The following is a 24,372-nucleotide window of genomic DNA, read 5'->3' on the forward strand; positions in this document are numbered from 1 at the left end:
AAGTGCAGGGTCCAAGGGAGGTTTTAAGAATAGTAGCCTCAGTCAAATCAAACTAGCACAGAAGGGAAGTATCTGAAATGAATGCTGAAGGTCAACATTCACTGGGTAACACGGGGAGGAACACTATAGGCAGAGATAGAAGGTATGAAATAACATGTTATTTTGGAAATTAGAAGTAGTTAAGTGGAGTTAGAGTATAGAAAGTGAAATAAGGAAGGGAAAGAAATGGGATGGTTAAGGTAGACAGAAACCAAATCCTAGAGGGGTGAGTACACCAAGGAATAGACAGTTGTATTCAATAAGGGGGAACTCCTAGTTTAGTGGTTAGAGTTGAATGATGGCACAAGGTAGGTTGGTGGACTTGCATTCCATGTACATTTATTTGAGTGAGGGGGAACAATTTAGACATCTCAGGAAATGATTTGCATTAGTTACTGGATGAGCATTGGTCCTGGTAAGGCATTTTGAGGGGACAATGGCATTCTGATGTACCCCGAGTCAATCTCGGTTCCCTGTGCCTCACATACTGGGAGCATTTCAGTGTGATTGAGTGTGTCATGATCAGAGTGTATAGATAGATACACCATTTTCCTGCAGCTAGGCTCTAAACTAAGCTGACTTCTTCCCTCACACTTTCATCAAGGAATCGACAATCCATTTCAACACTGGGCACAAACTGGCTGTGATGGGCAATTACTGAGAAACAGTAGTCTGTGACACCTTCTTCCTAAGAGATTTACAAGGGCAATTGGTGCTGTTCTTTCATATTGACTTTAAAACTGAACCTACCCTCATCTGAAATGAGATTCATTGCATCTCAATTATGATATGGCCCATAGCACTATAAGAGTGAAAGACAGACGAGATGAAGGGGGACCAGAATTCTTAGGGGCAACTTCATGGAAGAAGGAACATCTTGTGATGTCCCCTGCACGGTGGGCTGGAATTAGATAGATTCACTCATTTGTTCCCTTTTGTGAGAATGTAAGTTAGGTGATAATAGGGTATTGTTACTGGAAATAACCACATTGCTAACTTATAGTTGGTTAGTGGATGGATAAATGGATGGATCAATGAATATTTAGTATAGAGCTAGAACATGATTGAAAGCAAGGTGATAGTAATAAATAGCATATAGACAGACAAAACGTATTCTAATATGAGAAAATACGAGATATGGTTGGATCCTAAAGTGCCATGCTAAGGACTTTGAACTTCATTTTGTCACTGATAAAAAATTAGTTCGAATTCCATAAATGTCTGTGACCATGCATCTTCCCCTCTACCTGCAGGGAGCATAAGGCTATTGGTCCCTTGCAGGCACCTGCAGACAGTGGCCTCACCCTTAGGCATCTTTGAGAAAGGGATGAGGACAGGGTAGAGACAAGGGTGTTGCTCCTTCTCAGATTTCTGAATCCTTTATCTATTTCTTTTACTGAGCCCAGGTAACAACATATTTTGGCCACTCATGACTCATCCTACTTTGAGCAATGAACAAGGATCAGTCAGACATTTGACTCCCACTCTCCCTCTACTGTCTCTTGATTTGAAGAAGTAACATTGACATAACTGATAGATAAGCAGTTGTAAAATTAACCTATTTATCCATATGATTCCATTGCTCTTAAATGTGTGAGACATATCTATGTATATCTGTCTTCCTATGTGTTACCTTTAGACTTCCTGTCCCTCCTGGAGATTGGAGAAAAAGTCACTATTTAAAAAGTGTATTTTGCTGGAAATCTTCCATATCACCTAGCTTTCCATATTCACTGCAATGAGTTGTGCATAAAAAAAAAGTCCAGTGGTTGCTATGTAAGTCCTATAGTCCAAAATAAATTACTGTCATATTCTTTAAAAAAAAAAAAGAAGAAGAAGAAGAAGGAAAAAAGAAAGAAAGAAAGAAAGAAAGAAAGAAAGAAAGAAAGAAAGAAAGAAAGAAAGAAAGAAATTACTTTGAACAAGTAAATGCCAGAATGCTGAGCAGCCTTAGATACAATTTCCATGGGAACTGGTGCCTGTTTGGGAAGAACATTTCCATGTTCTTGCTATTAAAGATGTTGTGTTAGAATAGAGTATGCAGGATCTCATTACTGGAAGGGACTCGGCAATGACCTGATGAGCCAAGCCACAGAGCATAATGTGAACAAAATCTGGGTTCTTGACACATGCTTTACCACTTATCACCTATGTAGCCTTGGACAAATGCCTTAACCTCTGTAAACCTCAATTTCTACTTATGTAAAGTAGGATATTGGTAGTACTTAACTCATACAGTTATAGTGAGGATAAGTGAAATCAGGAGTGTAAAGTGTTTAGCACAGTGCCTAGCATCTAGTGTTCAATAAAGCATACTTAGCTATTATATAACCTTCTACCAAAGGCAAGAATTCTCTTCAAAAGTCCTTTGAATGGGGAGCTCATTACCTGGAGAGTCCAGTGTTTTTCTTTGCTGAGGTAGATTTTATCCATTTAACACATACTTATTGAGCATCTACTATATGCCAATTCCTCTAAATGCATTGAGACTACAGCAATGTATAAAGTAGACAAAAATACCCTACATGTAATCACACACATGTGCCTACACACATTTGTTTGTTTGTTTACTCAAAAGTCCTTCAAGTTGAACTGGGAGGGGAATATATAACCTTCCTACCTCAAACTCAAAACCACTTGATCAAGATCTTATTAGTACAGTGGACACTGTCTTTACATAACAGTTCTTAAAACATCTAAGGATAACATTTTTCTTTGAATTAAAGATAAATTTTTTCAACTATTCACAAAACAGATATCTTTGTGTTTTAGCTGTATTTCAATAGATACTACAAACACACACACACACACACACACACATACATGTTAATCATCTTGTTAGGAACTCAGTGAATTCACAGTAACCATTTTCATTTCTGAGCTTCATATTATCAAATATGAGAAGTCGCATAGCATAATAGAAAAACACATTTTTCCATGAGTCAGAGTAACACAGATTCAAATCCATCCCCTGCACCTAAGACCAGTCACTTACCAGCTCAGAGCTTTAGCACACCCATCTGTAAAGTGGACACAATAATACTTACTTCACTGATAGCCATGAAGACTAGATGAGATAAATTCTAAAGCACAGTGAATAGAGAAGATGCTTGATGAGTCTGTTTCTTCTACCCTGGGCCTCTCCATCTCTGGTTGTCTCTGGAATATTAATATCTCATTAGCTCCCAACAGTGAAATGACTTTTTGAAGATTATTCTTTGCCATCACTTTTTCATGGGAACCAAGCTCACTGGCACCCTGTATGACAGCAGCCCTTATTAGTGTGAACAAAGCAGGGGAGTCCCAGGGCACAGTCAGCAGGATCTCTGTCAGTACTTAGCAGAGTTGGCTAGTATTTCATTCATTAACTATAAATACAGTTTTTCTCCCATTCCTGACTCTGAGAATCTCAGCTAAATACTAAGGAAGGGAGAGACTGTTTATTTCCCGAGCAGAAAAGATTCACACAGGGCGGTGTTTCTCAAATGCGGGTCTCTGGGTGGATCTCGGGAGTCCACCGTTTTCTCTCCTCAACTTTTTAATTTTGTGTTTTTGTTTTGATGGCAGCCTTTAAAAAATACTATAAACCTATGATGAATCTCCTGGGTGACCTCTCTCAAGCCAGTACTTTGGAACATGCATTTGTATTTGTGTTTTGGTGTGTCTAGCCCATGGTGAGTGGGAGACACTAATGCACCTGGGGCTGCAGATCCATGATGGTCTAGGTCCTGTGTGATGTCCAGGAGAGCATAAGCTGTACAGGGGGATAGCTGCCTTCCTTGGGGCATCTAAGCAGAATAATGATGCAAGCAGAATGACATTGTGGCCCAACAAAACACATTTGTTCTCCTTACTTGACTAGTAGTAAGTGCTATAAAGAAATTTTTAAGTATTAAGGGGATTGAGAGCAACGTAAAGAAAGTGTAGAATGGTCAAGGAAGGCCTCTCAGAGGTGGTGATTTAGGGATTAAGACCCGAATTCAGGGGCCCCAGTCATGGAAGGTCTAGGAGAATATTCCAGGAGAGAGCACCACTGATTCAGCCCCTCAAAGAAGAACACCTCCCCCCACCATGTCTACAGAGCCAGAAAGGAGAGTGTGTAGCTAAACACAGTGCACTGGGGGATGATGGGCCACTCTTGTGAGCCTGGAATGAAAGTGGATTTCTCTCTAAATGCATTGGGAAGCCATGGAAAATGACAAGCTAGGCAGTGACATGTACTGACATTTAGTTTGTACCAGTCACTCTGTGTTTTGTATAAAAAAAATTAATGGGGAAATGGAAAAAGAAGAAGATGGCCTAGGAAACCACTGTAACAATAATAAAATAGTGATTATAACAGTAAAAATAGCAATCAACCCTTAGATAGTCTCTGTTCTAAGTTCATATATGAGTCTATATTTGACAATCTAAAAAGTGGATGAACCATCCATTTTACAGATAAGGAAACTGAGTCACAGATTGGTGAAATAAGTTGGCATGCACAATATAGTAGAAATGAAGATAAAGAGCTCTGGGTGGTAGCTCAATTAGTTAGATAAGCATTCTAATACATCAAGGTTGTGGGTTCAATCTCCAGTCAGGGAATGTACAAAGATCAACCACTGAATGCATAAATATGTGGAACAACAAATCAATGTGCATTTCTCTTTCTCCTTTTCTCCTTCTCCCTTTCCCTACCTCTCCTGGTAGAAACCAATAAGTTAATTAATTAAAAAAAGAAATGGAGATAAAGAAATCAAAGGATTCAAGTTATGTTTGGGGGATGGGTGGAAGCCAGCAATTGTTGGATCAGCTGTGGGAGTGAGATGAGAGGGGAAGAGGAATCTAGGAAAACTAGGAAATTTGCTGTTTTTGTCATTGTTGATATGAATACCTGTGGAGTGCTTGGCACATCACTAGAGCTCAGTACCAGACACATCCTTCCTAAAAGCTATTTTGGATTGGTTTCTACTTAACTAAGCAAACGCTGGACTTCCTTGTGCCTGTGTGCATGTAAGATCAGAAATTGAAGCAGAGATATATTTAATTCATCGAGTTATTTCTTCCCTGCAACCCAAGTTCTATCCACCCACACTGCATTAAATCAAGGCAGATCTCAGGTCTGGTTTTAATGGACCAGAAAAAAAGATAAAAGACATTGTCAGGGAGCAAAAGGGTGGCTTAAATGTATCTATATTATCTTTTTTCTCCCTCCCTCCTGACTCTGCCTTTCTAAGACAGTGGATCTGAAGATGCCTTTTTTTTACATTTGAGTGAAATTCTTTCTGATCATCTGAAGTCGTGTGTATATCCATTTCTGAAAAAAGTAGTGCAAGACATTGATTAAACATCTTTCAGTTTTTTCACAAATTGTTTCTTATTAATAAAGTTAATTTATAGTAAACCCAATGAGATTGTTAGGCCCCTGGAGCATGAAGTACATAGGATAGTTTATATTTTAAGAAAATTTCTCTTGATTGTTTCATGCAGGGGGAGGGGAGCCAAAGAGTGAGGGGAGAAATTATGATGCCTTAGAGTTTTTTATGTTTTCTGTTCATACATATTTAAAGTTTCAAAGAAACCATGGCAGGGGGAGAGGGCAGAACCTGAAAATACCCAAAGTGGCCAAACAAAAAAGAAAAAATAATTGGGTGAAATGTACTTAATATCTATATATATAAAAGCCCAGTGACTGAATGGCAGAATGTCCAGTCGACCAGTCGCTATGATGTGCACTGACCACAAGGGGGCAGATGCTCAATGCAGGAGCTGCCATCTGGTGGACAGTGCTATTCCACAGTGGGCATGCCACTCAGTTGACCAGGATGAGTGGCGTTCCCACAGAGGGTTGATCCCCGCTGGCCTCACTTCCCACAAGTATTAATCCATGCCCTGGGCCTCTAGTATAATAATAAATGAAAAGAAAAAAGGAAAAGAGAGTGCTCCCATCTTTTTGTGTATAACAACTATGCAGATATAGCTCCAAATGGAAAATAAAACCAGGAAGAATACCAAAGTACTGAGACCTCACTTGTGTTAAGGTGGGAGAATTATGGGTACTTTTTCTCCCCTCTACTGTCCACATCCAATGTGAAATTGGTATTTTACATTTGCTACAGGCACAGTTGAAGTTCCTTTCATTTCACTCCCCAGTCCTGTTTCTCTTTCTCCCTTCCCAAAGGCAACTTCAGCTGAGAATACGAGAGTAGATTCATTTAGTATGTTTCTTACACTTTAGCTACAAACTCACATATCTGTTAAAGGTATAGTATTTTACATTTTTGTATAAATGGCATCTTATTTTATTCTTCTACAACTTGATTTTTTTCCAAAGCTGTGTTTTCATATTATATGTTAATGCGTGTAAGACTAGTTTATCCATTCTGTTTACACATTGCCTATATTCTTTATATAAATAATATATCACAGTATGTTCATGTATTCCTTTAATGAGGAACATGAAGGTTGTTTTAAATTTTCAACCTTTCAAATGATGCTGCAACAGTAATTCTCATATAATAACAGGTAAATATGAGCAAGTTTTTCTAGGTCAGTGGTCAGCAAACTCATTAGTCAACAGAGCCAAATATCAACAGTTCAATGATTGAAATTTCTTTTGAAAGCCAAATTTTTAAAACTTAAACTATATAGGTAGGTGTGTTGTTATTAACTTAATTATGGTACTCCTAAGCTGGCCTTTGCTAAAAACACAAGGGGCCAAAGAGCTGCATGTGGCTCACAAGCCGCAGTTTGCTGACCACTGCTCTAGGTTGTTGTGGTGTGTTTTTTTTTTTTTACTTAGAGTTAAAAGGGCTAAACAAGAGTAAATAATTTTAGTTTTACAAGGTATTGAAAAATTATTCTCCAAAATAGATGTTCCAATTCATATTCTCAAGCCTGTATGAAGAATTCCCATTTTCCATATTCTTGCTAAATGAGATGTTTTCTCAAACTTTAAGATTCTTGCTAAATTGAAGGGTGTGGAATCAAATTTTCATTGTCTTAACTTCTATTTTCCCCTATTTACTGTGAGGTTGTGAATTTGCTTATAAACTTTTTAGTTGTTTGCTTCTGTGATATCTACCATATGCTTTTGTCCAATTTTCTAATGGTTTCTTTGTCTTTCTATTGCAGTAGTTCCTAATAGAGTTTACATACTAACTCTTTTTGTTCCACTTTGCTATTGTGACATTTTTGGAGGTTAATCTAGTTAAGAAAGTTTATCTACCTGGAATGCTTTCTTGCATCTATTAAAATAATCTGAGTAGGTGTTTTGTTCTTTTTTTCACTTTCATTGTTCCAGTATGATTACCTGCAATGACAGATTTTCTGATGTTGAATCATCCTTGAAGTTTTGGGGAAATTTTAGTTGTTTTTATTACTGATTAATTCATTATTCTACTATTTTATTTGGGCTAAAATGTCTATGTGAGAGTGGGCTATATTTTTCTTTCATTGGTCATTTTGTGGTTTTCATATCAAAATTATTCTTTCATCTTAAAATGAGTAGCATAGCTTTTCCTGTTTTTTTCTCTCTCTGAAACTAGTCATTAAACCTCACCACAGGTGGGCAGAATGTGGAGGTGGGTAGGGGGGAATGTGGGTGTGTGCATGTTTATTCAAGCCCTTTTATGATTTATTGGCCTGTCCTTCTTTCTATTTTTTTCTTTAGATAATTTTATATTTCTCACTAAATTTGCTGATTTTCTCTAGACTTTCAAACTTATTGGCAGAGAACTGATCACAACTTCTTCATAGATTTCTGAAAACCTGAAGCTATTCCCAGTTTTGTCCTCTTCTTTTACCTCTACTCTGTGATTGTGTGTGTATACCTTCTCTCATTTTCTTGAACAGTCATGCTAAAGTATGATCTACTATTAATATACCTACCTAAGCTTTCTTTTTGGTTAGCATTTAGTTTGGCTTTCTTTCCCATTCATCAATGCCAACGCTTTGGCTTGTCTGTTGCTTTGTAGCAGGATTAACTGGGTTTTTAAGACATCAAGTCAGATAATCTATATTTTATTAGAGTAGTTTTATCTCTGCATTTCTATGATTCTTGATCTATTTTGACTGTTTCCCATTATATTTCATGTTTTAAATTTACTATGAAATTTCTTTACTTGTATTTTTTCTTCCTTTTCTGCCTTCTTAAACATTTAAGCTTTTTATGGCATATTTTCCTTCTACCAGTTGAGAAGTTATGCTATTTCAGTCTTTTTTAGTGATTATAGTTAAATTTAGACATCTACAATTAAGTCTGATGTTAGTTGAAATCTATACCCTGCTCTTAAACAATATAAAGACCTGAGAATAATTCCCATAGCCTTCTCTCACCATCATATTATTATTTAATATTTTAATTCCATTTTATTCTTTTTAAAATATGTTTTTATTGAATTTTAGAGAGAGAGAAACATTGGTCGCTGCCTCCTGCATGGCTCCCACCAGAGATTCAAGGCTACAACCTGGGCTTGTGCCCTGATCAGGAATCGAACCAGCGACCTCTGGGTACATGAGTCAATGCTCAACTATTCACACTGGCTGGGCCATTTTATTATTAATAAGCATTGCCTTTATAATTATTCAAAGTATGTGTATATATTTTAGGGGATACTGTGTGTGTTTGTGTGTGTGTGTGTGTATGTTGAACCTTCTCATTCTTTCCTCCCTACTGTTAACTTTTCTTTTTAATATTTTTCATCTCTTAATCTCTCTGTGCTACCTTATGGGTAACTTCCTCAGATTTAACTAATTCACCAATTCTCTTTTGCTGAACCCAATCTACTTTTCAACCTATACATTAAAATTTTTCTTTTAAGAACTATATTTATTATTTCTATAATTTCTTTCTCCTGTCTCCTACTCTACATGTTTTTTCACACCCTCTAGTGGATTTTGTTCCTCATTTTATTTCTTTGAACACGTAAAATGTATTTATTTTAAAATCACATTCATGTCATTCTGTTATTTAATTCTCCCGAGTTATAACTTCCAACTGTCTATGGTGGCTCCTTTCCTATGAGGTGTGCAGTTGTGACTATAAATTTATTTATAGTGAGGACTATTTCTTTAGAAACCATAGGTATCCAAGGTATGGACGTATGTTTACAGAGTAATTTCCGAGTTGCTTTAGCAGAGGGGAGAGTTGGGTTTCAAGCACCGTTTTGGCTTTGCATCTTGGAACTACACAGTCTACATCTGGAACCCATGCCTGTGCAAGGTTCTGATATCTCATGGGGACTGTCTCTTAGTTCTAATGGCCATTGTCAGGCAGCAGTCTTCCTGCTCAGAATCTAGGAGAGTGAACCAATAGTTCTAGAACTTCTTTTGCAGATGGAGTGGCATTTTGTGACTCTGGACTTCATGCTGATGGCTCAGTTTCAGCTTCCCATTCAGATGAGGCCTGAGGCTCAGACGTAACTTCCAACTCAGACCTTAGGTCACCAGTGGACCAGTCGCTAAGATCTTTATTTGGTTCCCATTTGCCTCTGAGTCCCTTGGTTACAGTTCTCATTTACATGTTTAATTGCGTGTTTCCTCTCGATGTCTGGAGCCTGGAGATTTTTACCTTACTGATTTCTAGATAAGTTAGGTGTTCTTTGTATAAATCTTAGTATTGTAATATTTTATCCAGAATTCCTATGTCTTTGGAACAGGAATGGTGTTGCCTTCCATGTCTGCTCAGGTTACCATATTGGCCAGACATACTTATATTACCTCTCTAATGAGGAAAAAGAACAAAAAAGTTTTACAATATGTTTAAAGAAACATTTTATTTTAACTAACCTTCTTTTCTCCATGCTTCTCAGTGCTGAATTTGAAGAACCACATAATTATGAGGCAACAATTTCATATCTGAGATATTCTGGCAACTCCATTAACCTGTGCACTGCAAAAGAAATTGCTGATTGTAAGTCTGCTAAGCCATTTAATATTATAACCCCATGTGGAATGAAAATGTGTCAAAAATGGTATTTTCCCCCAGCTGACTATGAAGTTAAACATCCACAGCCATGCTGCTTTACCATCTAATTCCCCCTCCTTTGTCTAGTCTCTTATAACTATAAATACATCCAGTTGAGCATGCGTGCTATCTCAGGACTCAGCGCTGCCTTCTCTCTGCCCTCCTCTGGTCTTTCCTTCACTGATCTGCTTAGATGCTTTGCCTTTTGTCGCTATGTGGGAGGGAAAGATCAAGATATGGTGATTAATTTTTTTTCCTTGTCCTCCTATACAAACTTCATCTCTCTTCTTGCAATGTATTTCTTGAAGTCCCTGGAAGCCCCGTGTATGGAGAAGGAGATAACAGACCATGGGAATTAGGTCCTTATGGTTAGCCTGGATAGGAGCATAGGATTCATTTAATGGCTCTGACCAATCATTCAGAGTTACATCTTCCTGCCTCTGGTATGCTGAAAAAGCTCAGAACTTTATGTGAAAAAAAAGAGACCCTTTCAGGAAAGAAGATGAAAAAACAGGGACTTATATCATTTCCACAAGTTTCTATGTCTCTGTTCTGCCTGTAGGATCAGTCAATTTTCTACAAAAGGTGTACATATTGGTGCCAGAATAAACACTAGCATTTACTGACCTTGTGTGATGGGTCCCAGTTCTGCGTTAGGTCTTCTGTGTATATCCTACTGATAGGGTGATTTTAATCCACTTTGAGAGACGGGAAACTCAAGGTCAGAGATTGAGTAACCAAAGTCACATAAGGGCTATGTGGCAGAGCTATAATATGAAATGGGCTCAGACTGCCTCTGAGGTCCATGATCTTCCCACCACTTTATGTTGCTTCTCCTTCAAGAAGGTTTTCATTCTCCCCTCTGATAGTTGTTCTCTTCTCCTGGCTGGGATGCTGCTGTTCAGGGGAGAGGGTTATCTAACTTGGCATGAAATGTGAGCAAGGACTCCAGTGCTGTGCATTTCTAGTCTCTTTCTGACCCTCTGTGGTACAGCCCTTAGAACTTCACATTCCTATTCTGGGAGAAAGTTTTGATGGCAAGACATACTACTATTAAACTTTGTTTAAAAAGCAGCATTAAATTATGAATATATTTTTAACTGTGCATGCATTACCCTTTTTTTTGGAGTTAACTACAGTCCTCTGCTCCACCAGCCAGGCTATGAAAGGGACTGTATCACCCATTTTTATTGGCCTTGTCATGTAAGGTGTCTCTGAGCCTTGGTTCCCCCATATCTAAGACAGAATTATAATATCTCCCCTCACCCAATGCCAAGGAGAAGCAAAGAGACCATGATTTGTTAATTCTCTAAATAAATATATATGGTCAATAAACTGGAGGAAGAAAGAAGATATTTTTTAAATTGGGAAAAAAAATCTATACTTTGGATGAGGCCATCTGTGTCATAATCGGTCGTTTTAAATATATCAATAGCTAAACAAAGTTTTTAAAGCGAGTATTAGCAGAATGTTTGACTCAAAAACCAGTAAAAATAACAGTGTACAATTACCCAAGTTGACTTACATATTACTGATCACCCACCCAGAATTTTAGGTCTGTGTGTCAACAATTCCACATGGGTAGTTCCTACAGAAAACCTAGGGTTTCCTTTCCTTTAAGAATGGGTTGTATGTTTAGAATAATTATAGCTTAGGAATACAACATGATGTTTGGTCAGTTTTTCTAAACTAAAGCCTCAGGACTCTATCAGAGAAAGAAGAGAAAAAAAAGAAATGAGGAGGGAGGTCCCTCTCATTATGCACTCATTAACAGTAAGGGAAAACTTTTATAGATAACTTTAAGCAAAGAAACATCAAACTAGCAACTTTGTCAAAAAATGTCACTTTCTATACAATGGTGACCTGCTAGGTATATTAAGTTTCTTACATCAACTCCTTTAATCTTCCCATTATCTCTGTATGGCAGGTACCAACTGACCCCATTTCACAGATGAGTAAGATGAGGTTCAAAGAAATGAAGTAATGTGTTTGCATCCACAGGTATTATCAGGACTGGGTTTTGAACTCAAATTCTTGCCACTACTCATGTTTGTTAGGTTGGCATCATGTCATTAAATAATATCCACAGAACTATTGAAAAAAATCAAAAGGTCTGAGTTGGTGGTCTGGCTCCTCTTTAGCAATCATTTTGTTGGAATGGGATGTAAACTGTTTCTGATTCTTTTTCCCCCTTTCCTTTTCCTTTCAAGTTTGTCTTCTGAGTGGTAACACTCAATCTCAGTGATTTCGCTTAATCATAGGGAAGGAATGTATTTACCCAAACAGGAAACTCAAAATTATTTCAAATGTTTTCATTGACTATACATTCCTTCCTGGAAATCCCCACAAAATTAAAACCGTGGTCACTGACCCAGAACTTCCCAAACCACCTTGACAAAGCCTCACAGAGATCCATGTGAAGGTGGAGAACACTGAACTCTGTGGTCTTGCATAGTTGATTTCACACTGGTACTGTACAAACCAGTATTATAAGGAACTGCTCTAATTATTTTTCATCTTTATTTTAGCAACTTATGAAGTTGGAATTGAAGAACGCCAAAAGGTATTGTTTCCTCTCTTCTTTATTTTTAAATATATGTATTTTTTATTTATTTCAGAAAAGAAGAAAGAGAGAGAGAGAGAGAGAGAGAGAGAGAGAGAGAGAGAGAGAGACATCAATGATGAGAGAGAATTGCTGATGGGCTACTCCTGTACAGCCCCACTGGGGATCGAGCCCAAAACCCGAGCATGTGCTCTGACCAGGAATCAATTCATAGGTTGACACTCAAGCACTCAGTCATGCCAACCCGGCACTTCCTTTCTTCTTACAACTTTCGAATTAAAACAGTGTGAAGAGGTGATTCTGAAGTAGTTTCTATTAGGAGGTAGAAAAGGTCCTTGTTGTCAGTTTTCCCCTGATGTCTGAGGCTTAGATTCCAGCTAATAAGGTTCTGAAGCCTGAGTCCCAGTATCAGAGGCAGATGTGTGATGGAATGGGAAACACTGATCCTCATCCACTCCTAGCCCCTCATTTTCGGTACCCAGCACCATTGGCTTTTACTAACTGTCTCTTCGGGGGGAAGATATCTTTGGCACAAGACAAATTTGCACATCCCAGGCTTTCACAAGCTGTCCAAACCTCCAAGGCACATCCTCTGGCCTCCTGGCAGGCACGGCGCCAGATGACTCTTTGGAGGCAGTGTAGCAACTTGATTAGGGCCCAAGTACCATCCCTGGCATCAATCCCAGCTGCTGGCTATGCAGCTTGAGCCATTTCCTCACCTGTAGAAGAGAGGTAACAGAAATACCCACCTCTGGGATTGCTATGAGAATAACTATAAGAGCCAGTGCCTGGAATCTGGTCCATGCATATGATCTCTCCCAGCTCCCATTGTATCTTCTGGTGTGTTCTCCAAGAGGGCAAGGGAGTGTGTGCCTGTGGTTACCACACCTGTAGTGGCAGTCAGTGCAGAAGGGGCCCAGTATATATCTCACTGAAATGCTATGAGAACTAAGTGAGACAGAGGAGATAAGCACCCAGCACTGCAGCTAGCACACAGTAGGCACTCACCTAACGCTATGACTGGGCCCGTTAGGGTTCTATTTTTCTCACTAGGTACCATTAGGCTAGAGCGTGGTCAACAAACTGCAGCTCTTGAGCCACATGCAGCTCTTTGTCCCCTTGAGTGTGGCTCTTCCACAAAATACCACGGCCTAGGCAAGTCTATTTTGAAGAAGTGGCATTAGAAAAAGTTTAAGTTTAAAAAATTTGGCTCTCAAAAGAAATTTCAATTGTTGTACTATTGATATTTGACTCTGTTGACCAATGAGTTTGCCAACCACTGGTCCAGAGCCTTTAACTTTCTGCTCCAGTTTTCTTGCTTACTAGAAAAGACTGCTCATCAGTGGCTAGAAAACTATAGGTGATTATTATTCCTACTAGCGAGTACAGAAGCATTCTAGTAAAATGCTTCCCTTACCTGGCAACGTGGGCAAATAATCAGCTTCTCTGTGCAGTGCGCTCTCTGAAGGACCAAATTGTTCCCCTCGCAAAACAAAGCAGCGTGAACGTATTCTTCATTTTAAACTAAAACTTTCAGCCTTCAAACATGTTTAAGGTCCTCTTAGAATTTTCTCTCCTGGTGGCTGGAAACTTCAGTCACCCTTTCCTGGTGACAGAGCGCAGGGGGCTGAGTGGGCACAGTCCATGCTCCTCCTCGAGAGACACTCTTGGTCCCCTGCAGGTGCACCGACTGGTTGCCGTCACACAAACCACAAGTCTGTGATGTCATTGTTTTCTGACAATTGTCATTTCTTTTTACTCTCACTATCTTCGTGTATATCAGTGAGTCCCTCGTGTGCTCAAGCGGGTATGGACCAGGTCTGTGTGTGCCAGGCACTGGTGCGTACATGGTAGGAACTTCATCCACAGCATCACTGGTGAGTGGGTACACTGCTTCCACTATACCAGTGAGAACTCAGGGCCTGGAAGGGCAGAGACCTGAGATGAGGTCCATATCCCTGGTCCTACCAGTGCTGCCATCCGAGTGGCTAAATGATACAGGAAAGAGAAACCAGTGGGCCCTGAATGGAGGCCCGGCATGCTGAGCTGCTGGGCCTCGACTATGTGACAGAATTTTGGATGCTGAGTTAGTCTCTGTTTTCTCCAGCGCTGTGATGAGTAAATACATGAGGGGCTGTGTTGTCATCAGTGGGACACAGTTTTAATGGAGTCAAACCCAGACCACAAGAGAGCTGAATTTGGGTAACTGGATGCATGATCAGCACGGGAGAATCCCCAGCATAACCTGCACACTCACCAATTTGTCCACTGAAATACTGTATTGCGCAAATATTACAAATTTGTACTTCTTCATATGACTTAAAAGCTTTCTATTCTACAGATGCATTCCTGGAAAGGTATGCATGCAGTAAACTGTTTATTTTTCTAAGTGAAATCAAACATTCCCACTGGCATACACTGTCACTTCAGAAATGCTTGTTTTCTTTTCGGGTTGACCTTCAGCTCCACTGGGAACAGTTCATGGAAGCTTCTGTTGTCAGTGTCTACATTTGCTTGTGCTGATATCTCACCCACCTCTCTTTGCAGTATGGTCTCTAATTATCTGTAACCAAGCAGAGACCTAGTTGGTGAGGGTAGGTTTATGAAAATGACCATTTTCCTCTTCACTTTCAGCCTTGGAAGAGTTTTCTCCACCAAGAACATAGGTGAGTTTTATCTTCAGAAGGAAAGGGAGTAATCCAGCCCCTGACAACCAAACTAGTGTCCCCTATGGCATAGCTCTGATTCCAAGCCTGACCTGGCTCAGCACTCCAGTCCTGGCCAGGCACCTGATGCAGAGAAGGAGCTCAGGGACCCATCCCTATCATCTTGCTCCAACCACAATGCTCTCATTCAGCAAGCACGTACTGAGTTCCAGCACATGGGAGCCATTTTCAAGCCACTGGGACTTCACCAGTTACGGAGGCCACGCCACTCTCCTCAGAGACTCCTGGAGTAGAGGAAGTGTCACACAATCCAGCAGGGATGGAACTATCATGGGAATCCCCAAGAACTTAACATTTCCCAAGCACACCATGCTGTCTCAAGTCCCTTTGCCTTTGCCCATTTAATTACCTCACACCAACTTAATGATCTGGAAACTCCCTACTAACCATCAAATGTCCCTCCTACAAGAAACCTTCCTTGATTCCCCTCCTCTAGGGAGAGATAACAGTCCCTTCCCTGTGGCACCACTGTAAGGTGCACATGAGTTCGCACTAGTGTCACTGTGCATTTTGTTTGTTAGCATGCCTGTTGATTCTTACCCTCCTGCCCACCCTCTTGCTGTGAGCTCCTTGTGGGCAAGGCCCATGTTTTCTTGTTCTTGGTGTTCCTGGCCCAGTCAGTTTGAACAAGACACATTTCAAGTTTTCAGTAGCCACATGTGGACTGTGGCCACTGTATTGGATGGTGCAAATGTAGGCTTTATCTGATAGGTCAGGGAGAACCATGAAAGAGTTTCAAAGCAGAGATAATGCACCCTCTCCCCCACAATATTATTCCTGTAAATCACAATATTATATGTGTGGAAACTCTTGGGCAAGGACTGGGGGGTAGGAAGATGAACTACAAAACACATAATACGTCAATAAGGCAGGTAAATGCTTTAGAGTAGGGGTAGGGAATGTTTGGCCCAAGGGCCGTATGAGGCCCCCAAAATCATTTGGTCTGGCCCTGCCAAGACATTAGGAGTAACTTACTTAAGTGGTTGACCAAATATGACAGGCTAATTTTTAAATTGATAATTTTGTATGGCCCATGAATGATGTTATAAATATCTAAATGGCCCTTGGCAGAAAAAAAGGTTCCCCACCCCTGCTTTAGAGGAAATATCAGTAATTGCAATGGGAACAAAAGAATTGGGTGATTCTAACTCAGCATATGCTGTGATGAAGAAGAGGGCAGGCTTTCAACACTTTCATCACATTTCATTCTTATGGCAACCATGGAAACTGGCATTGTGACCTTTCATTTATACATGAGAAAATTTGATTTTTAGGAAGGTTAATCTTAGACTTTTAGAAAGAGGGACAGTGGGCATTAGGACCCAGTCCTCATTTCACAGCCCATGTTCATCACAGGAAAACCAGTAAATGCTTCAATGGTGGACCAGAGTGCTCAGGAATTAGATGAATGAATGAAACTCCTTAAAACTCTTTCCCTCCCTCGTCTTTCAGAACAGCACTCTTTTCTAATGTTTCTCCCTTCTTCCTGCTCACCTCTTCTTTCACTGAAGGGCCCTTCTTTTTCTGCCTTCCATCAAAACATGGTTGTAGAACCATCTAGTTCATGATAAGGCCAGAAACAGAACTTCTCATGTAAATGCTGATGCTCTCCAGCATTTTGTCCTTGGTCCTGTTTTCTCATTCACTCTCTGCCTTGACTCTATCCTTTTCCAGGGCAGCTGCTGTCCACATACTGGTGCACAGCAGTCCTTCATGTCATTGGGAACATCGTGCCCTGCTCTTGCTACCCTGGATCAACCAGCACCAGTAGGGAGTGATTAAGAGAGTCCTGCCTCTTTGTAACTTGATTTTTAGGTAGTTGTCAAGACAAAGCAGAGGAATTGGAGACAGATGCATAGGCACTACATTATAATACAAGATGGAAAGACAGGGTATTACAGATAAGGCATGACTGCTGGAGAGAACCAGAGGTAGATTCCAGAGGTAATATGACTTGGACAAATTGAGAAGGGTGCTGTGTGTTTCAGCAATAGAAGATGTGGAAGGCGTGTCTGACAAAGTAATGGAAGTAAAAAGGGAAAGTTGCTCAAAGTAGCATAGGTTGGGGGGATTGTCAGAGTCTAGACTAGAACAAAAGTGCTGGATGGCACAGAGGGAGATGGGGTGGAAAGAAAAGTATGGGCCAGACCATTATGGGACTTAAGTTTTATCCTTCAGGCAAAGGGGAGTTATTAGGCAATTTTGAGTAGAAATTTACTCTGGCATTGATTGGAGCAGACAGAAACTCAGAGAAACTGTCTATGGTTGGCCTGCTCCTGGTCCCCTTCACCTTAAAAAGAGAGAGAGAGAGAGAGAGAGAGAGAGAGAGAGAGAGAGAGAGAGAGAGAGGGAGGGAGAGAGAGAGAGAGAGAGAGAGAGAGAGAGAGAGAGAGAGAGAGAGAGAAATTGATGTGTTTAAATTCATTTTTCCCATTCATTTTTTTTTAAGGGTTGAATGGTACACCTAAATACTCTAAACTTCCCTTTTTTTTCCTGGATATCTCTTCACATTTCAGACCTCAATGTGAAGATCAAGATAAAGAAATAAAGGAAAAAGAGCCACATGAAGTGGAACCTCAGAAAACAGAAAAGGATCTACATCTAGACCTAATTTGCAAGGTATTTATATTCCAGGGCTCTAGCCCAACAGTCCACTACAGCTGTGTCACATGATCCATTCACGGGGTGACTTAGAGAGTGAGGCATGCGGTTCTCAGACAAGGGCAGAAGATGCAGGAGGTTTTGGAGGCATTTTAACAAAGATAAGAACGTGACAACAACACTGAGTTCTAGCCTGGGATTTTCCACTGAGTAGCCCCTCGCAGGCCTTTGCAGTAGGGTGGGGCTGGTGTGAGTCCAGCAAGGCTACCAGTGGGCAAGACACAGATGCTCAGGTGCCAACAGTGCACTTGCACATGCCCGGAGGGAGGATTCTGTGCTCTTTGTCTCTTAAGTTCTGTCATCTCATCTGTAAAATGAGACTATCATCCCCATTCCTACCTCAGTCATGATGATAAGATAAAATAATGTACATGGAAGTGTTTTGTAAGCCATAACTTACCATAAAAATGAAATGTATTATTATTGTCTATTGATTGACTGGTTAGTTGATAGTTTATTAATACTAAATACTTTATATGTGTGTGTACGGATATCCAGTTGACAGTACTCCCTTTAAAGCAGTGTGATTGGAGGCTTAAATAATAGATTCCACCAGGGCTACTGCTAGTGCTTAAAAAATTCTAGATATCTGTATAATATCTACCTGTATAGAAACCTTATAATATCAAATTGTCTCAGGTTCTTCTGCAGGGATTAGATATATCAGCTTGTTGGTGGTGTTAGCCTGAGCTAATGTGTTAGCCTAGGATAGGGCTGGATCAGGTTGGGTGTTTACAGAGTATCACAAAGCACTATAATGCAGAGAATTATGAAAGACAGGAACCAGCCTGGCCAGTATGGTTCAGTGGTTGAACACATGCTTGGGTCGTGGGTACATGTTTGGGTTGTGGGCTCAATCCCTAGTAGGAGGTGTGCAGGAGGCAGCCAATCAATGATTCTATCTCATTACTGATGTTTCTATCTCTCTCTTCCTCTCCCTTCCTCTCTGAAATCAATAAAAACATATCTTTTAAAAAGAGAAAGACAGGAATCAAAGCCAAAGAAGCAGCACTGTGTGTTAAGGCCAGAGGTAAAGGGCAGGGGCAGGGCCAGGGCCATGGCCATAAATGGGGGGTGATGTCAGAGGTCAGTAAAGCATTAATCAGAAGCTTATGAGAAAGGCAGTAGAGGAGCCTGCTTAAGGTTTATTGACCATTAACGAGCAAAAGCGGGATGTGTTCTCAGTGCTGGGCATGTGACAGAAGCCAGGTATGTGATTGGACATATTCCTACATTCATTGAGTAGATTTAAGTTTTGGATATTATTAGAAGTTATTTGGAATGTGTTAGACAAATGTGGTGGGCAGTCTACTGGGCAGTGCTCTTTGGAGTCAAATACAAACTGTAAGTCAGTAGATACATAATCTACTGTGATACAAACTGACTCTAGGGCACAATCCCAAGGACAGGCCCCATGAGGATCAATATGCACTACTTTATATGGGCTACACTGTGAGCAGGCAGCCACCATACCCATGTGAAACATTGACTTTCCTACTTCTTTCACTTTTCCCATTTAAAAACTCATTCTTGGCTATATGACTAAAAGGAATGCCCCTCCTAACACTGTCCTCTTAGTTTGCTCAGATCCCACCAAGACCTCAGGAAATTCCATGCATTTTATCTGTTGGTTATTTTAGCTTTTTTCAAGAATTTTCAAATATGTCATCATAGGCAACCCTCATGTCCACTTGTGATCAGAAGGGCAGTAATCCCTTCTCCTGTGTCATGTGATCATTAGAAAACACTTAGATGGTCAGAAATGTTTGGATTTTCCTCTGTCTCCAGTGTTTCTTCCCTTAGTCTATCCAGATCTTTCTGGAGTGCAAATCTGAACAGGTTTATTTCCTACCTGGTTCCCTGTCACTGTGAGGTGAAGCCCACAAGCTGCCTCCAATGCAAAACCCTTCCCAACTCAGCCCCATTCTATCTTGTCTTTTTAGTCTCATTTCCTGTCTTCCCCTATTCTTTCCCCCTGGCCCTTCAAGGCATCCCTTATCAGTAGCTTCCATACAATCCTCAAGGGACACTAAATACCACTTGCCTTTACTCATGCTAATTTATCTTTCAGTGGATCCTTTAGCCCCTCAATCAATCTCTTACTTATATTTTAAAACACAGTTTAATAAAAGCCTGCCTTTGAAGACTTCCAAACACTATCTCTTAAAACCAAAAGATTTTACCTCCTCCTAATCTCTGTTTCATCTCAGTGAGCAATATTGTTGTGAAAAGCTTGCCACATTATACCTTAATTATTTGTATGTATTGTTTCTATGCATACAAACTACTGTGTAGGTAGCACCTCTCCATTTCCAAAGGATAGCATATTTTCTCAACTTCAATAAGTGTTCAACAAATGCTGGAAAGAGTTAAGTAGGGATGGAAGGATGGTGGGTAAAAAGGTAAAATTTCAGGTGAAATGAGCCAAGTATTCCTTAGTGATCAAAAGCACAGGGGAATAAAGTCAAGTCCTGCCTCTGTATATTACTAGCTGTGTGACCAGATGTCAGTTATTTAACATTTCAAACTCTTTATCCAAAGCACTAAGGACATTTCCCCAATGAGGTGTCATGAAGATTAAGTGAGATTAAATCTATAAGAACCTGCCTCTGGTCAGTGCTCCATTTTGTCCTGCTGTCCTTCTGTGACCAGCATTTGTTGGGCATTCAGAGATGAACAAAAGACAAAGTATGAGTCCTCATGAAATTTAGAGTCTAGTAAGACAGAATTAAATAAAATAATAAGTGCTATCTGTGAGGAATTAATAAATAGCATGAGCAACCAGAGAACTAAACAGGTAAGTCAAAGCCCTTCAGTACTTTCCCTGTTGCATGTTTTTAGGTGGGTTCCTATGAAGAGACACCTGGAAAAGTCCCAATGATGAAAGTTCAGAGACATATGAAGAGCCCGCTGGCCAGAGAGCAGGATGCTGTGATTGACAGTATCCAGAGAAAGGCCTACCCCCAGGACCCAAAGCTGGCCAGGCACTCCCAAGGCCAATGTAAGTTGCATTTCTTCCTGGTTCTCTTCACCATTATAATATTACTAGAGGCCCAGTATGCAAAATCACGTGAGACCCAGAGTCCCACCCACTGCCACCGCGTGACCCATCAATGCACCTCCTGGTGTCCAGTAGTTTGGTCATTATGGTATTACGGCATTACGTCCACTGGCAAGGAAGGGAAGGAAGGGAAGGAAGGGAAGGAAGGGAAGGAAGGGAAGGAAGGGAAGGAAGGGAAGGAAGGGAAGGAAAGGAAGGAAAGGAGGGAGGCTCACCTAGCAGAAAGTCTGGGAAGAGCTGGATCCAGGGACACAAGCAATACTATAAGAGCTCAGTATTGCTCCTGGCTCTGTTCTCTCTGGGTCACTTCACTTTGGGACAAATCCTACCCCTGTGGAGGCAAGATGGCATCTAGCAGTGTCAGGTTCAAACCCTTTCCTCTTAGGAACCCAGAGGAAAAATGGAAATTGTCATATTCTCAACAGTTTTAAGAAAAAGCCCAGCTCCGAATTTTACAGGCTCTGTTTAGGCCACATGCCATCCCTGAACCAGTCCTTATAAATGGGGAATCTGATGCCCTGGTTGATCCAGCTGGGTCATAAACTCACCCCTGGAGCTGGGGGTAGAATCAGATCTAATAAAACTACCTAATGCCAGGTTGCTAGATTTCCCAAGGAAAATAAGAGGGCCATTAATCAGAAAAGAAAACATAAAAGGAGACACTGGATAGACAAAGAAAACAGGTGTCCACTCCAGCCCAATAAGCCATAGCAAACCACTGATATTTCAAAAAGTGTGAGAATCAGAGTTGTAAGCAGAATAAACTTGTAGTGATCATGAGATGGACTTAAGGACCCCAGGCTAGTGAGTCTCATCCCTGTCACACACCTTCCCTGTACACCCTTTGCTCTATGCTCAGCTTACTGGCTAAGTGTTCCTGTAACTTTGCTCAATCTCTTTCCTCTGTTTGAAATGCCTTTCTGCTGATTCTCTGCCTGCTGGTGTGCTGCGAATCCTTTCAGGTCTGTGTCAAAAGTCACTTCTTCTGAGGCCTCACTCGCCTCAGTCTATCTCTGCTTTCCCACGCTCCGGGGACCACAATTCCTCTCACCTGTTTCCATGACATTTCACAACTGAATGACCACATTTCCATGTTAGGCTTTAGAGTTGAGAATTTCTGGACTCAGGACCACTATATACAAATCCTGTAACCTTGGAAAATTTACTTACTCGCCTGTACAAATGAGGCGGCTACTGCTTATTTCCCAGTGCTGTTTTGTCACTGCATCTAAAGTGGCTGGTTCCTATGCTAAATAATTGTTAGTTCTCTTCATTTATTCTCATTTCTGGAAAACCATATTATGCTTACATTATAATTCATTGCGTACATGTATCCCTGCCATGGTGTTCTGTGAGCACATTGAAAATCAGAGATCATTGGGTATTTTTCTCTGTATCTCTATAACATGGCCATCAGCTGCCTAACAAAACTTTGGTAAGTAAAGGAAAATAAATCAAACTTTAGTTTCTGACAATATAGTAGATGAGATAATCTGACTGTCCTGACAGAAACAAGATTTCTTTTTAAATTTATGGAAGTATCACAGAACTGATATAAAAAGAAAGCATCTACACACCTGCAGCTACAGGACTCCTGGGAAGTGAGTGAGTGCCAAGCTACTCTTTTGCCCTGAGGGTTTTTACTGAGCTCTGAGTCCCTTGAGCTCCTGTTCTGACTGCACTGCATGCAGAGTACAGGGGCTGCACCCCAGGGCCTGCCCAGAGTGAGTTTATAATAGGAGAATTCTGTATAAATTTGGGACCCCAAAGGATTACATCCACCCTTTAGAATAAGCAAGACTGTGCCTATAGCAAGTACTGTGTTGTGTACTTATAAATATGTTACAATGGTAGTTTTAATGTATTCTTACCACAATGAAAGAATTTTTCTTTTAAAAAATATATGGTAGGGGAGACATAGCTAATGAAATGAATGCAAAAGAACAGAGGTAGCATTATTTTAAAATCATGCCTTAAGGTGTGAAATGATGGAATTATTTAGAGTATAGGAGGAAAGTGGAAGAGAGGAAAGTAAGTTGAAGTGAATGAAAGAGTTAAATGAGAGCCCTGAATATGATGTCCATGGAGAGTCCCTATAAATTCAGGGATTATGCCATGATGAAAACAGCTGAAGAAGATTTTTCTGAGTAATCCAAACATTCTGCTAAAGCACAAAGGGGGCTGCTGAACCCATTAATAAGTTTATGCAATTCTCATGATGAGCAGCACAAAAGGCTTAGTTGAGGAGAGTAGGTATGAAACAGAAAAGTTTGGAAAAAATACAAGTGTTTTTTAATATTCCTATTCAATAAGCCTATTTTGAAAACATCTATTTCTCCTTTGATTGAAAAAATAAATAAAAAAATTTCTAGGCAGAAGGAAAATAATCCCACATAGAAAATTCTGATTGCAAGAAAGAAAGCTGAGCAAAAGTATTCACAAAATAAAGCAATATTAGTGCCAACATTGACATTAATAGCACATACATTGGGAAGGTGATCAAATTTGAAACCTTCTAAGGTTTTTGATTGAGAGTAACAATATTCACTTTAGCCTTAAAAGTGTTAGAATAGCCAGGATATAGTTATCAAAAGATAACAAAAAATAAAAGGCATACAGAGTAGAAGATAATTGATTTAGAACAAAGGACTAAATATCTTTGTATCCAGAAAATATAAAATGGAAATATTGTATATTTCCATAAACATCCTGTATCCAGAATATATAAAATTGAAATCAATCAGGAAAAAAAATTGGGAAAATTCTCTAAATATCTCTGGTAAAGAGACGCTTTACCAAAGAGGTTATCCAAAAGGCAAGTACACTATATACAGCTGTTCACGTCTCAGGGAAATGCAGATGAAACCTACAATATAACACTACATGCTGAGCAAAATAGTTAAAATTTAAAAAGACTATATCAAGTATTCGTAAAGTTATGGAACAACCTGAACTCTCCTCTGCTGCTGAGATTATAAACTGGAATAATCACATTGGAAAACTGTTCAGCGGTTTCTGTTAAAATCATATATATATATATATATATATATATATATATATATCCTATGATCTAGCAATTCCATACCTATTCTTATATCCAATAGACATATGGTTACCAAGACATATATAACATATTCATAGAACTTTTTTTAATCATATCCTTACACTGGAAACTGTTCATATGTCCACCAAAAATATTATAGAATAGAAAAATAAATTACAATATATTCACACAATGGAATAGTTATAGGATTGAACAAATTAGAACTATACCCAACAATATAGATGACTCTCACACAATTAATATTTAATGAAATTTGACACACCAAAAAGGACATTTGAAATTATTCTGTTAATATAAAGTTCAAAATAT

The 24,372-nt window shown here is 39.8% G+C and overlaps 1 protein-coding gene across 1 annotated transcript in view; it reads left to right on the forward strand.

Moving 5' to 3' along the window:
• Window positions 1-24,372, forward strand: part of FYB2 (FYN binding protein 2) — a gene marked incomplete at its 5' end in the record, with an annotated part of 89,186 nt that overhangs the window by 37,252 nt on the left and 27,562 nt on the right. The window contains 5 exons of the mRNA XM_084873815.1: window positions 9,834-9,934; window positions 12,517-12,551; window positions 15,186-15,217; window positions 17,794-17,896; window positions 20,780-20,939. Coding sequence (XP_084729941.1) covers window positions 9,834-9,934; window positions 12,517-12,551; window positions 15,186-15,217; window positions 17,794-17,896; window positions 20,780-20,939 — 431 coding nt within the window. The remainder of the gene's footprint in view (window positions 1-9,833; window positions 9,935-12,516; window positions 12,552-15,185; window positions 15,218-17,793; window positions 17,897-20,779; window positions 20,940-24,372) is intronic.

This window comes from Pipistrellus hanaki, assembly GCF_964339955.1.
Source record: "Pipistrellus hanaki genome assembly, chromosome: 2".
NCBI lineage: Eukaryota > Metazoa > Chordata > Mammalia > Chiroptera > Vespertilionidae > Pipistrellus > Pipistrellus hanaki.